The sequence below is a fragment of the Strix uralensis genome, chromosome 10 (assembly GCF_047716275.1).
Source record: "Strix uralensis isolate ZFMK-TIS-50842 chromosome 10, bStrUra1, whole genome shotgun sequence".
Lineage (NCBI taxonomy): Eukaryota > Metazoa > Chordata > Aves > Strigiformes > Strigidae > Strix > Strix uralensis.
The window spans coordinates 19,956,995-19,971,394 of NC_133981.1; the positions used below are offsets into that span (position 1 = coordinate 19,956,995).

Below are 14,400 nucleotides of genomic sequence, written 5' to 3' on the forward strand. Positions count from 1 at the left end.
CAGGCTTCTTAATTTTAACAGGCAAGTAGTAATACAGTGCGCAATACAGCAGAGTTTTACACCAGTGTCAAAGGTGACTTCGCTATTAAAGCAAGGGAAAATGAGGCAGTATGAGGCCTGGCACTCTTAATCTTTTGCGACGTGACTGAGAACAAGTCCATGATGGTCAGCCAGAAGGCCAGAGAGCATTTGAGACGCTTCCCATAAATTGCACTTTGTCAGTTTTTTCATTTAGTCCGTTTGTTTTGAAAAAATAACGTGGTGATCACAAAGCTGATTGTGGGCCTCCTTCTGTTTAACCTCTTCTGTGTTGAAATTACTGCACTTCAGAAGTGGTTGCATGTTTTTCATTTGGAGAAAGTTACAACTTAAAGTAAGGGTGTAGTGTGCTGTTTTGAGATCAGGATCCAAGTACTGGCACCCTGCTCTTGTGCAGTGGCCTCCAAAGCTACTGCAGAGAAGAGCTGCCCATCAAGGGAATGTCTGAATTAGTATGGTACTCTTGGCCAGAAAGAAGAGCAGTTACCATTGTAAAGACCTAGAACAAATATAGCCAAAGCACATTATAACAGTATCTGTGAATATAAATATGTTTTATAGTTTGTCTCAAAAATTTTAGTTACTTTCTGGGGCCCCTCACTACAAAAAGGACATTAAATTACTCAAGTGTGTCCAAAGAATGGCAGCGAAGCTGTGAAGGGTCTGGAGCACATGTCGTATGAGGAGCGGCTGAGGGAACTGGGGGGTTTAGTCTGGAGAAGAGGAGGCTGAGGGGAGACCTCATCGCCCTCTACAACTACCTGAAAGGAGGGTGCAGAGAGCTGGGGATGAGTCTCTTTAACCAAGTAACAAGCGATAGGACAAGAGGTAATGGCCTCAAGTTGTGCCAGGGAAGGTTTAGACTAGATATTAGGAAGTATTTCTTTCCAGAAGGGGTTGTTGGGCGTTGGAATGGGCTGCCCAGGGCAGTGGTGGAGTCCCCATCCCTGGAGGTGTTCAAGAGTTGGGTTGACCCAGCGCTGAGGGATCTGGTGGAGTTGGGAACTGTCAGTGTGAGGTTAATGGTTGGACTGGAGGATCTTCAAGGTCTTTTCCAACCGAGATGATTCTGTGTGATTCTGGTTTAAATTGCTGTAACTTCATTGCAGTCTGTGGGGTGATGCTGATTTACTCTGGTTCTGGGGATGTTCATTTATATATAGGACATAAATGTGTGGTTTTGTGTTTTCTTTATAAGCCATTGTGGATGATACTCTGAGTGTCCTTCTTGCCTATTCACACCTGGGGGGTTATTGGCACTCTTCTGTAAAATGCCAGTATTTTCAAGAAGATGCTAAACCCAGTGATGCTAGAGAGTTGAGTAGACAGGATATCACAGTGTTGGGCCCTAAGTAAATAAATTTGACAAATACATACAGAAATACTAATTTTTATAGATAGATTGGTTTTTATATCCTTAGCTGCTTAAATTGTAAGACTTAACTTTCAGTATTAAAAAATCCAGTGAGGATTTTCTGGATAAATACAGTTCTTTTACTAGGTTACTGGAAACTAGGCCTGCACATCCTGAATGTTGTGAGCTGCCACTTTTCCCCCGCTTACAGGGATATGTTACATGTCCTTTACAGGTTCACAAAGTCATAGAACATCGACCTCTTAGAAAACATGTTTGCTAGTATCAAGATGTCAGAGATTTGTTTGCCTCTTTCTCCTGTAGGAATTTATGTGAATTATGTAACCTTTTTTTGACACAGTATTCACCTGTATAAAAGAGGGACCATTCCTGTCCTCGCTGTACAAAATCTTTTAGGATCCCTTAATAAAAAGTGTCTGATTCGACGCAGATGGTTTCTCTAAATTGTTACAACATCCCAGTTTAAGTAACTGGTTAGTCTTCTAGTGAAAACCTACCAATCTTATCAGGATAAATCTTCTACTTATTCTAATCGATACTAGACAATTATTGGCCATTGGACAACTAAATGTTATGTTAGTAAGCCTTGAAAATTATAAGTAAGCAGTTGGAAGTATTCCAGTACATTTCTGTATATTGTAAACACAAAATCAATACGGCTTGTGTAGCCTTTTCCACCACTCCTAAAATAGTTTCAGGTGATATGAGAAAGGATTTCATTTCAATATAAGCAAACCCCCCCAAAGCTATAATTTATGATTTAGAATTTAAACAATTGTACATTTGACATAAGGCTTTGTAAATAGGTTAAAACAAACAAACAAAACAAAACCCTCATAAAGGTGAAGGGAGGGTAAAGGAAGAGCTGCATAACACGTCAGAAATAATTCATTTTTTTATTATTGTGAAAAATACTGTATTTCAAGACATTTCATAAAGATTAGTAACTGCATATGTTAGAACTGCACGTATTTTATGCTAAAAAGCAGTTTACATTTTGTTTTAAATTGAAAACAATTGTAGGGAGATGGGCTTTGGAACAAATACCATTCTGAAACCTCTTATTAGGTTTTCAGTTCATCCTTGACAGCCGTCTAACACAGACCTCAGCTTAAAATGTCATCCGCAGGTTTTAGTCTATAAATACTTTGACCCACTAGCCTTCTAGCACTTTTTTATTCCTGTACTAATGATAGGAGGCCACAGCTAACCCAGTTTTATAATCTGCACTGCTCTATTTGTGAAGATGTAAGGCCTAAGTGATCCAAGTTGGAGTAGCATGCTGTTTTTCTCTCAAAATGCAAGAGTTACTGTCACTTCGGAGCCAGTACTGTTTGTACAGTAGTTTGCCACACAGAGGGCATGAATTGTCTGGTTTGTTAGACAAGTTCTTTATTTATCTTTTTTTTTTTTTTTTTACAATGGAATTAAATATGGAAAAAGCTCTATCTGCCAAGATTTTTTACTTGATACGTAGCTGTCATTCTGTGTTAGAGCTGACAAGGATCACCTCTTGATCATACTGATCACGTTTTTTGTTTAGTAACACACAAGCTGCACTGTGCTATCTGTTAGTGCACTTGTGTGGTGGTGTGCAGAATGTTTTCTCTAGCCTTGCAATTTGCATACTCAAAATTTTTAATAAACTGCTCTGTGTTCAAGCATTTGCTCTAGTTTCTGTGCAGCCCATTAGTGCATCTGAGCTCAAACCCCTCAAAAACAGTAGCAGTTGGAGGAAAAAAATGGCTCGTGAGGGCTCAGCAGGAGATGTAGTTAACTAATATGTTGGGAAAAGGAGATACTTCTTTGTAGTAACGTTATTTTCACTGAAATAAACAGAAGTGTTTGAGTTTGTAGTTTAAACTCCAAATTTTCAAGAAACTGATGGGCTCCATACCTGATAGTTAAATGATTTTTGTCTTTGCTAGATATGTTTACTTTCCTACTTTTACTATATGTAATGAACTTTTCTATTTTTATAAGATTCAATAGACCATATTTTTACAACAGAAGGTACACCATTGTACTTCACTAAAATACCTTTTTCCTTCTTTTTTATTCATTTTGATGCAAACCCACTGTTTTTAGATTCCTCTACCCCCTACCCCAAAGGCATTTTTTTAATTAGTGCAGTAATATCTCTCCTGTTAAGCTTAATGGAAGATAAGATGCTATATATAACCAAGTGCTGCCTTTAATTTAGGCTGAAAAATTATTTGCAATCTGTCATTGGACTTTGTGTAGCCAGACTCTCTTCCAGAAAAGAGGTCATAAATAGGAAGCTCCAAAATGCTAATTATAGTGAGTACAATTAATTTCTATTAAGTTGTAGCATACAAATTGAAACTTTTTTCCTCAATGTGCAAACTGCTAAGAAAAAAGGATGGAGTCTGTTAAGCAGGACAATTTTCAAAACAAAAGTCCCTACTTAAATTATCTTTTGTGAAGAGTTTTGTATTTCCTTGATATTCCTATAGTCAACGTACAGGTAGCTGAGCTTGATTTTGAACAGCAAGAGAAATGCACAGATAATTTTCTCTGTTGTTGTGGACTGTGGAGTTTTGCATTTGATGACTATTCTTTGATGAGAAAAAACAGATCAAATATTTGAGGTCTTTCACCAGCCTCTTGCTGTCATCTTTTCCCCATTAATGAACCATAGCATTTTCAGACCTCTAACTGTGAGGCGTTTCAAGCAGTCAACTCTGTGTGAATCCACAGTGAGAGTGAGGTTGATGGAAAAAGGAGGACATTTTGCATACAGATTCCCATTCATAGAGAGTCCCTAGCAAAAAGCACTGAATGTCAGCTACAGAGCTGTATTTTCCATGCTTAAAAAGTTGTCCTTATCTCCAGAAATAAAAATGAAAGTAAAGGCAGGACTGAAAGCTTCTATTGTTTGTCCCTACAGTAGATTAAGAAACAAATTCTGTGGGGTTATAGACTTGAAGAAGAATTTGAAGTGCTTCTTTGACAGACACAAAAGGATATCCCTCACTGCCTGAAAGCAAATGCTGCCTATTTCTTTGTGCTTCTGATTAATAAACAGATTTAACTGCATCAGTTTCTCCAAGTGGAAGAAATCAGACATTCAAGGAGTCTCTGCTTTGCTGGATAACCATTCCATTACTTCATTATTTAGTCTCTTGAGGCTGCTTAACAAAATACTTGCCTTGAAAGAGTTTAATTTTTTATTTTAATTTTTTGTATCTTTATATATTGCCTTTCAGTATGTTTGCCTTTCCGGCAAGTTAATAAAAAGAAGTAGTAAGTGAACCATCATGAAACAGTGACAGTAACTAAATCTTACAGAAAAATAGGTGCTACCTGCTATCCTTTTGGTGCACACTTTACAATTGACTGCATTAGTTTTGAAAGCAGAGTTTCCCAAATCAGATTCTTAAAAAAAAAAAAAAAAAAGTGAGCTAGAATCTGTGAAATTCAGGATAACAAGATGCTGAGATAGATGCTAGAATTTCTATTTCTGAATATAGTCATTTGCTCTGAAAGCTCTTGAAAATGAGGTAGTGAGAAATTGGCAAGTATCCATACTGCCCGCTTTCTTATATCCATGCATATGGATACCAGAGGCTAGCCAGAAATGTAGCAAAAAAAAATATTTATAATTCCTTCTTAATCCATCTGAACTGAATTACAATCAGGTTTCCAGAAAGACTGCTTTTATTTTGTTATTATGATAAAAAGAAATTATGGAAATATGGAAAATACTTGAAGAGCTGACAGAATTTTCTGCTGATCATCAGAAAAATACTTATTTTGCTTAAAATATATTGAAAATAGGAGGTCTGATGGTAATGATGTTTTGTCAGGCTTACCCTGATACTTCCAAATCAGGTAACTAGACAAGTTAGTAGAAGGTCTTTTTTTCCTTTTCCACTTACACAATAAAAGCAAGTATTGATTCCGAGTTCACCCTTAATAAAGGCATTACTAACAATGGTCTGATTTTATGCACTGATATTAAAATGTTCATCTTTATTAACAATTAACTTGCTGCTTGGAATGATTTGGCCATCAGCCACAGTCTTGCAGAACACAGAAAACAATTTGCAGAATCGAAATATGTTGCGCACAGGCACCGAGTCTTCTGTGTTGAATTTAAGCCTGTGACTCCACTCTTTTACTGTAGGTGATATACGCAATGACTTATACCTGACATTAGAAAAGGGAGACTTTGAAAGAGGTGGGAAAAGCGTGCAGAAGAACATTGAAGTGACCATGTATGTGCTCTATGCGGATGGAGAAATCTTGAAGGTAAGTGCTTATTTCCTCTGGGCTTCAGGTGCCATCTGCTTGCTCCGTGGACATGTTCTCTTGTTTTGTTGTCTCTGATGCAAGTGCTAAACTAAAACTAGCTCTTTTTTTTTTCTGGCTAAGTTTTTAAACCATATATTATGATGAAGGAAGTGGTCAGTTATAAATTCGAAAGAACTTGAAACACTTCCCCTATATAGGAATAGGGGACTTGGAGAAAATACTCATAAACTGAAAAGCTTAAGTAATTTCAAAATGTGATGTCAGTGGCTGTAGTAAAAATAAAATTTAGAGTAACTGTAGTCAGAAAGAACTGAAGAGTATATGACAGATATCTAAAATTAAATAATGTGTGTCGTGCAATGTGATGAAATGTGATTACAAGAGAGACTTTTAAATCTGTGTTGTTGCAGTAATGGTACTGAATGTAGTTTTGGAAAATAATTTTGAGTAGCCTTATTTCCAAGATCTTGGCTTTCACCCTGGGATGGCTCCATTCCAGCTGTGAGCGGTGATGTTTAATGATTTTTTTTCTTCCTCTGTTCTTGCTTTTAGTATTATTGGAAGAGAAGGAGGTAGATAAGTCAGCGCTCTGTGGAGTGGGAGGGCATGAGGATAGAGAAGTAAAGAGAAAACTATTTTGACATAAACATCTATCAGAAATGGAAAAATGGCTGCCATTAATCAAAACTTCCCCCTACCTTTTTTTTACCCCCATAACAATAAAATGGCCTTTGTAGCCATTACTGCAGAAGATTCTAAACATCAAAGTGCTTGTGTACCAAAGTCATTGCCACAGTCTGGTTTTTTGAATTGAAAGGAGAACTTTTTCTTTATTACTCCAATTGCTTGTGATTTCATTAACGGTAAAGTCTATCTCTTGTAAGGAACTGGTTTGTGCTCGTAGCTGTTGCAGGAAGATCACGATCCTTTTCTGTTTAATTGCATTAGACATACCTTTCAAATTGAATGACATATTTTTAATCATCACTTCATTGCACAGCAGTCTGCCAAAGACCAGTGTAGGTCTTTACCTTCCAAACTGCAATATCAGCATCTTCAAATGCTAACGTACATAATAGTAACTAATTATACTGTAACTGTACCTAATGATTAAGTATTAAAGCCATATAATTTCTGGACGTTATCAGTCTGAACTTCTGTGGTTTTGGTTGGAATGGTCATTCACAGATACTAAATTATTCTTTTTCTTACCCTTGTGTGTTATTACTACTGTAAATTCAGGGCTTTACATGGGATAGTGGAACAGATATGGTACAAACAAAGAACAGTGAAAGGCGGTCAATCCGATTAGAAAAAATTCAGGTGAACATTTGTCATAAAGGAGAGACTTTACATAGAAAGGATCTTTTGTATTCTTAAAATATAAACCACATAATTAAAAGAAAATCTTTATACTAGTTTTTATATTATTGCTCCTCTGTATAGTTGCAGTCAAAGCAACAAAGATACTTCGTTTATGTCAGGGAGACCTTTGGTTCATGATGTCTGCTGATGCCTAAGATCCATTGTATTTCAAGCATGCAGCCACTAGAATTTTTCTACGTAGGAAATACTCAAAGGTATAAGCTAGCGTATCTACTGAAAAATATGTAAAGGGACAATAGGACAGTAGAAGTTGAACTCTGCTTCCCTTTAATTTGAACTCCCTCTCACTGCTTAGGTACATTTGTGTTCTCTCCTAACTGCAGAATAGAGCTAGAAAAAGAACATGAAACTGAATATCACTTGAACTGAATATAGAGACATAGTTCAAAAGTGCTAAATGACAATTTGAAGGGATAATCACATGTACATAAGAGAAAGATGCAGCTACTTGGAATTGAGTTTCAAACTAATCATGTCTCCTCTTTTTTCATCACTGTCATAGTTTCTACATGATTTAAAAATTCTGCAAATGTACCATGTACCAAAGTTAAAGAAAATGAGGTGGCCATCTGGAATTACTTCTAACTTAGTGCATTATCTTACCATTCAATGGCAATATCCTTGTCCTTGTAGAAGACAATTGGCACTTAAGTGTATAGGACTGCTCCAAGCCTATAGAAATGCCCTGAAAATCGTAAGGATTCAAATTCTTAAACTGTAGATTTCCAGTTTGTCTCCACTTTCAGAATGCAGATTTTGGTTGTAAAATAGAGGCAAAGTTTGTGCTTAAAATCTTCCCATGCTTCAGGTGAAAAGCCCCAAGAACAAAGAGCTCCATCAGTTCTAACCATCCCGCCTGTGCGCAGTGGGTTCTGGGAAGTCTGGGTATCCATTTGTCTAAAACTTAACAGGTCATTTAGTCTGGGTTATTTTAGTATGCCACTAAATGGATACTGGTTTATCTTTTATATTAAGAATTTAGTTTTAAACCCTAGATGGTTTGTTTTGTCACTGCAACTGTCTGGTTTATGTAACCTTCGGTATGGACAGCTAGAGCAGTGTGTGATGCCCTGCCATTTTCTAATTAGGAGGGAGCTGGTTTCACCCAAAGACAGAATATAATTTAATTCCTAGATGAAGCAGCTGTAAAGAGACTGCTAGATCAGGACTTTCAGTCATTCAGAATAATCTAAAAGAAAATACTGAGGACTGCAACAAGAGGAGTCTTAACTTTTTAATATAAATGCTAAGAATAAGGTGTGTGTCGGATAGGGCTTGGTGCAGTACTGATGAAGGGAATTGCTTTGTTTGGGTTCCCAGTCCCCTGAATGATCACTTGTGTGACCCAAGATTGCTTTCACAGTCAAGTGTAGCTATTTTTTCCTTCTATTTTATTTGTCTAATTAATTTAATAACTTTCTGTAGGTGATATAGTAGAGAAGCTAATAAAAAACTGCAATTCAAGCTTACAGTGGTATGGGCAGAACACTGAAAAGTTCAGTCACTGACCCCAAAGCACTACTGTTCTTGGTTGCAATCCCCTTTACTGTTGCTGACCTATGGCCTTTCCAAACGAGAAAGTGTGTCCTGAGTTACATGGTACAGTGGGGTAACTGCCACAAAATTTTCATCTGATGTTAGAATAAAATCTCTAAACTTTTCCTGACCAGCAGCACAATCCAAATCTGAATTATGTCTTTGTGAAGACTTCAGCAGAACCATACACAGCATTAATGAGAATATTCTCTGTCTCAAATCCGTATTGCTGTTGTGTACATCTTGGTCCAGAAATAGTCCTTTTGAAAACGGTGAAATTATTCCCAAAACACAGTGCTGTTCAAAATGAAAATGAGTATTTTGTTTTCAAAAAGGTTGTACTCAATTGTTAGTATCTTTCAATATAGTCTGAAAAATAAAAAACATTGACACATTTCTCAATTATTCTTCTTTCTGTTCCAGCAGCAGGAATCTTATTAATTAGAAGGCATACCTTAAACAATAAAATTATTACCTGATACTTTTTCTAGTTTAGCTTCCCTGACTTGCCTCTGCCCTCTAATTCACCTACATATTTGATTCTCATGGTAACTAAGTGTATGGAGACTTGTTTCATATTTGCAGATCACAATTCAGAATTAAATATTAAACAATCCTTCCTCCTCAGACTATAGATTGTAGTATAAATGCATAGAAATTAACAACCAGAAGGAAAGACTCTTCACCCATTCGTTTATTTAAAGTTTCTAGCACAAAACAGCATTCAAAGACTGACCATTTGTCTGCCAAGGCAGGTAATTTTTTGAGGCAACAGAAAAATGCTCACATTAAAATTTGAATTGTTACTGTACCTTATAGAAGAAATACAAATATTATTTTACTTTCTCCTAAGAACTTAATGCAGAATGAGGTCTTGGAATTGCTGTGTTGAAGCACAGGTTACTCGTTACAGAATGTAACTGGGATATCACAGGCATTCTGGTTTTTAGTACTGCCACCACTACTCCCACTCCAACCTGTTAATATCTGCAACAGTTAATTCTTGTTACTGTCTAAAAAATCACCTTTATGCTGGGATTGTGGCACACACTGTATGGTTACTAAGACTTTGTGAGGATTGAGTTTTGTCTCAATGCTACAGTCACTCGGTTTGGATTAGGACTTTGCAATGAATCTCCGTTCAAGGAGGCTTTCTTGCATCGAATCCCAAAATACTAGAGAACTTTTCTTTATTTTTTGGGCTCCTTCACAAATTCTTAACTTTCTCAAAGCCAGAAGAATATTACTACAGGCCAAACTAACTGGATCTGGCTAATGGAATATGCTTGACTTGATAGTCCCTTGATTACGGATGAAAAAATCAAATCAACGTTGTCAGTATTTTCTTGGGATAGAAACTAGAGGTGCATTGGGGAGATGACCAGTAGTTGTTCTTGTCATTATGCTATTCCATTTGAGGTGTTTTTATGTCAGAATTTATATTGCATGTGTCGTTCTGGGTCTGCTTAGCTTCTGTTTCTTCCTGGATTCATTATCCTTAGAGATGCTGAAAGTGAAGAATCACTAAGTTGTCTTTTCTCTGCATGCTGTTATAAGATATCGTACCTTTTGGACCACTTTTGTAAGTGCTAGGTTCTAGAACATGGGTTAGTGCTTATATTAAAAAATGTGCTTCCTATGTCTTCATTACAAAGGAACTTTTACTATCCTTATTTCAGCATTTCTCCTAACTTCCTTTGCTCATGTTCTGACTAAGGATTTCTATATTTCCTGAATAATACCAATTTTTTTTTAATCTGTGTTTTGAGAATACATAGATGGGGCAAGAGCTCTTGAGCTTTTTATATCTAAAAGCAGAAATTTAAATCCCATTATATTTTTAGGTGATGACTATTCAACAGAAATTCTTTGCTTACCAGTAATGAAGTAACTTGATCAGAATTTTCTGGGATACTCGGTGAGGCAGGATGGTTGTAGTTCCAAAAGACCAGCATTTTTAAGAACTTGAAAAGTTCACGTATCACTTCTGAGATACTGAAGCAGAAATCGGATTAAACTATATTTTCAGAAGAGTCTAATCTAATTATGTGATGGTCCTATTAGGTCCTTTTTTTTTTTTTTTGGACTCATTTTATATATTTGGACTTGTGTCTATTGTACCCATTCTGTGCTTGATGGGAAAGTTAGCTTAAATAATAACTTAAATAATAAAATGATACTGGAATTAATCCAGTATCATAGGTCTCCTCGCTTGGCCTTTGACCCAAAACAGTTTAAAAATCTCTTCAAAAATTCCAGATTTTATTGTGTCTGAGTTTCTGCTTCTGACTCGTCCTTTATGTCTACAGAAAGATATGAGTTATATAAAGCTTATCACCATGTAATAAAATGACTCATCTGTAGTGATGTGATGTTTTCTTTTGTTCCAGGACTGCATCAGCCTGGGCTCGGGAGAGCCAAGCAGGAGTGCATACCACTCTTTTGTCCTTTACCACAATAACAGCCCTCGATGGGGGGAAATCATCAAGTTGCCCATCCCTATAGACAGGTTCCGTGGGTCTCACCTTCGGTTTGAGTTCAGACATTGCTCAAGTGAGTGCAAAATATAACCAAGAGAAATCTAAAAAAGCTGAGGCGTTTCCATTGTCAATTTATATTTGGATGAGGCTGTACTGAGTGGAAAGCAGGAAAGGGGTGCCAACCTTAAATACGGTGAAGGTGCACTGCTAATTAGCCGGTTGCTACATTTATTAAACAGCACATTAAAAACATCGTGGACAATCAGTGCAGGGCAGAACTTTTTGTAGATGTTCTCCCCTGATGTTCTTTCGTACTGTTTTCCCATAGAATGTTTTCTTTACAGCATGTGTATTTTATATTTTACTATGTTAAGCATGTTTGTGCTTGGTTTGAGGCTTGTTGATCATTTGCATAGAATTAGGCATATTATATGTTGTTTCTTATGTAACCTGCATGCTTTTTGTTAGGTATGCAGAGAAGTTAGTGAATATGTGTGTTATATATGGGTGGACAGAATATGTACAAATATGATTCCTTATTTCTGTCTCTTGCTACAGCAAAAGACAAGGGAGAAAAGAAGCTCTTTGGTTTTGCGTTCACTCCGTTGATGAGAGATGATGGCACTACCTTGTCAGATGATATCCATGAGCTTTATGTTTATAAGGTACCAATTCTTCTCTGCAGACTTTTCAGCTACTCATCTCTACTTCAGTTTAAATGAGCAATGGTCATTACATTATCTTTTTTCCCCTTCATTAGAAGTATGTGAGGAACAGATTAACAGTTGTTCCAAAATTTTATAAAATCAAAACCACATGACTAGGTATGGATTCAGCCTTCTATTCTAGGTACAGCTTACCTTTTCCCTCCAGATAATGATGATTTATCATCTGTTAATCCTATCCATTTTTAATTCAAACATACTAGTGTTTATTCAGCAGTTTTACCAGCCCGTGGCATTAATCTATACCTTTGTATTATGAAGTTGTGCTGTACTTCATATGCATCATGTTGCAGTGCTACAGCTTGGCAACCCTGTAGCAGGGGGTTTGGGGGCTGTTGTTTGGAGTTTTTTCTCCCTGCTGATTTACCATGGTTTATTTCTTCACTATGATTTTCAGACAGCAGCACTAAGCTGTACAGTTGGAAGGTCACAGTAAGTTCTAAAGAGTCAGTGGTTGGGAGACCGCACTTTCTAGAGCTGGGTCTGTTTTGTGTATGTAGAAGGTGGTAAGCAGAGCTCTTTCTTAGAAGTGTTTTTGTGCATTCAGAAGATCAATAAAAATAATGTTAGCCAATTGCTGTCAGGGTGTGAGTGTGTGGAATGAGATAGAGTAGGTACAATTCCATTTCTTGTCCTGTACCTGCAGTGTGATGAGAACAGCACCTTTAACAATCACGCACTGTACCTGGGGCTGCCTTGCTGCAAAGAGGACTACAACGGCTGCCCCAACATCCCTTCCAGCCTCATTTTCCAGCGCAGCACCAAAGAGACCTTTTCAGTCTCCACACAGCTTTCTTCTACCAAACTGACCCAGAATGGTAAGTAGCTGATCCTTCAGAATTGTCCAAGGCAACAGGGATTATGAAAAAGAGAGAGAAGATGGGTATGCTTCTGCGCTGTTTATTTTACTAAAACACTTCTTTGTTATAATTTCATTATATGAATGCTTTTCTTTTTACTAACACTATTGAAATGAGCAGAAACTGGGTTTTTTTGAGGAAATAAGGATATTGACAGATGGCAGAGAAATTACAGACACTACTCGTAAGTGCAAGAGAAGGGTAATATGTTAAAGCAAAGTTAATTTTCATTAAATGATTGAAGAACAAAAAATTCAATGTTAGCACTTTTACACAATCCAAAGTTTGTTTTGTTCGGCTTTTACGGAGTTACTAAGTAAAAAAAAAATTTGTTATGGCAATGTCCCTGAAGCATGGGAAGACAAAAGTGGATTGTCCACAATGCAGTGTCAGGTCACATAGGGAAAAATGCAGCGTTTACTCTTTTTAAAGTACTTCACTGTTCCTCCATTCATTTCTTTGTTGGTAGTATTGGACTTACTCCATATGTGCCTTCTTGTTTTCCCTCATTTATTTTTCCACGAGAAGTATGAACTACAGGAGCAGAAACGTAACATGTAACGAGTCTCTGGTGGGTCTGGGGTTGCCATGCTTCCCTCTGTGTATGAATTCTAGCTCTTTCTCTCACTGTTCTGCAGTGGATTTGCTTGCCCTACTGAAATGGAAAGCTTACCCAGATCGTGTGATGGATATTCTAGGAAGACTGAGACATGTCAGTGGCGAGGAAATTGTTAAGGTACTACATGAAATAACAGTCTTTGGATGTATCTGTGATAGCAAGTGAATTCAGACCTGCAGTGCACTTCTGAATGTTCCCTCTTTTTGTACTTTTTGATGCACACTGTGAATTTTCAGAGTGTATGAATTGGGATTTTGCTTTGACATGAAACTGAACAGGAAGATACACTCCAAAAATTAATGGATAGTTAGTCCTTGGGATCAAAATAGATCAAATATTGTAAAATTCCCTCACCCACATGTGCTTCAAGTATCAGGTCCAGTCGTTCCACTCTGCAGGCCCACTCCTGTTGAGACATGCTGCTTGCTGATGTAGTCACTGGTGGTGGTGTTTTGTACAGACTTACCTGTTCCAATAGTATTTTCTAAAGGACGTTCTCCGATACTACGTGAGTGTGGTTGGTCATTTCTAGAGTGCAGAAAACAGAGCTGACTCAGAAAACTTGGCCTTTTCAAACAGCTAGTAGAGTTGATCAGTGTTTCTACTTTGAAAATATGTTCCAAACATCTGTGTAGAGGATAAAGAAATGTGAAACCTTTAAAGTTAAGTTCTGCTCAATGGCCAGTGAACCGTCCTGCAAACCCATTTTCCTGTCCCAGCACTGTGGAGCTGTTGGCTAGAGCACCAGTTGCTCTCTAGTGTGTCTAACTATCAGTAATAGCTCCTATCTGATAATTCCATCATGCTTTGTAACCACTGTTGCTCTACATGCCAATCCTTTGTGTGACCTGAACTTTGTTTGACCAAAAGAACTTCAAAATGCATTTGTATTTTGGTCTCAACAAAAAAGTGCATTTATCCCTCTGATAATTTTAGGTGTGCTGAGAAGTCTCCCTAGAATTTATTTCTATAAATCTAGAAGTAAAAGGGGAGATAATATGTAATGGCAAACAACCAAAAAGAGGAAACCAAAGAGAAATCCCATCACTTAATTAGTAGTTTATGATTAGAGCCACTTCACTGTAACTCATTTGAGTGTTGC

At 37.2% G+C, this 14,400-nt stretch overlaps 1 protein-coding gene across 18 annotated transcripts in view; it reads left to right on the top strand.

The window, feature by feature from the left end:
- The window catches only part of DOCK3 (dedicator of cytokinesis 3), a 220,724-nt gene that overhangs the window by 136,719 nt on the left and 69,605 nt on the right, over positions 1 to 14,400 (top strand). For all 18 annotated transcript variants that reach the window (XM_074879567.1, XM_074879577.1, XM_074879568.1 and 15 more), the window contains exons 15-19: positions 5,565 to 5,689; positions 11,005 to 11,167; positions 11,653 to 11,759; positions 12,466 to 12,637; positions 13,318 to 13,415. In XM_074879567.1, the coding sequence (XP_074735668.1) occupies positions 5,565 to 5,689; positions 11,005 to 11,167; positions 11,653 to 11,759; positions 12,466 to 12,637; positions 13,318 to 13,415 (665 nt within the window). The remainder of the gene's footprint in view (positions 1 to 5,564; positions 5,690 to 11,004; positions 11,168 to 11,652; positions 11,760 to 12,465; positions 12,638 to 13,317; positions 13,416 to 14,400) is intronic.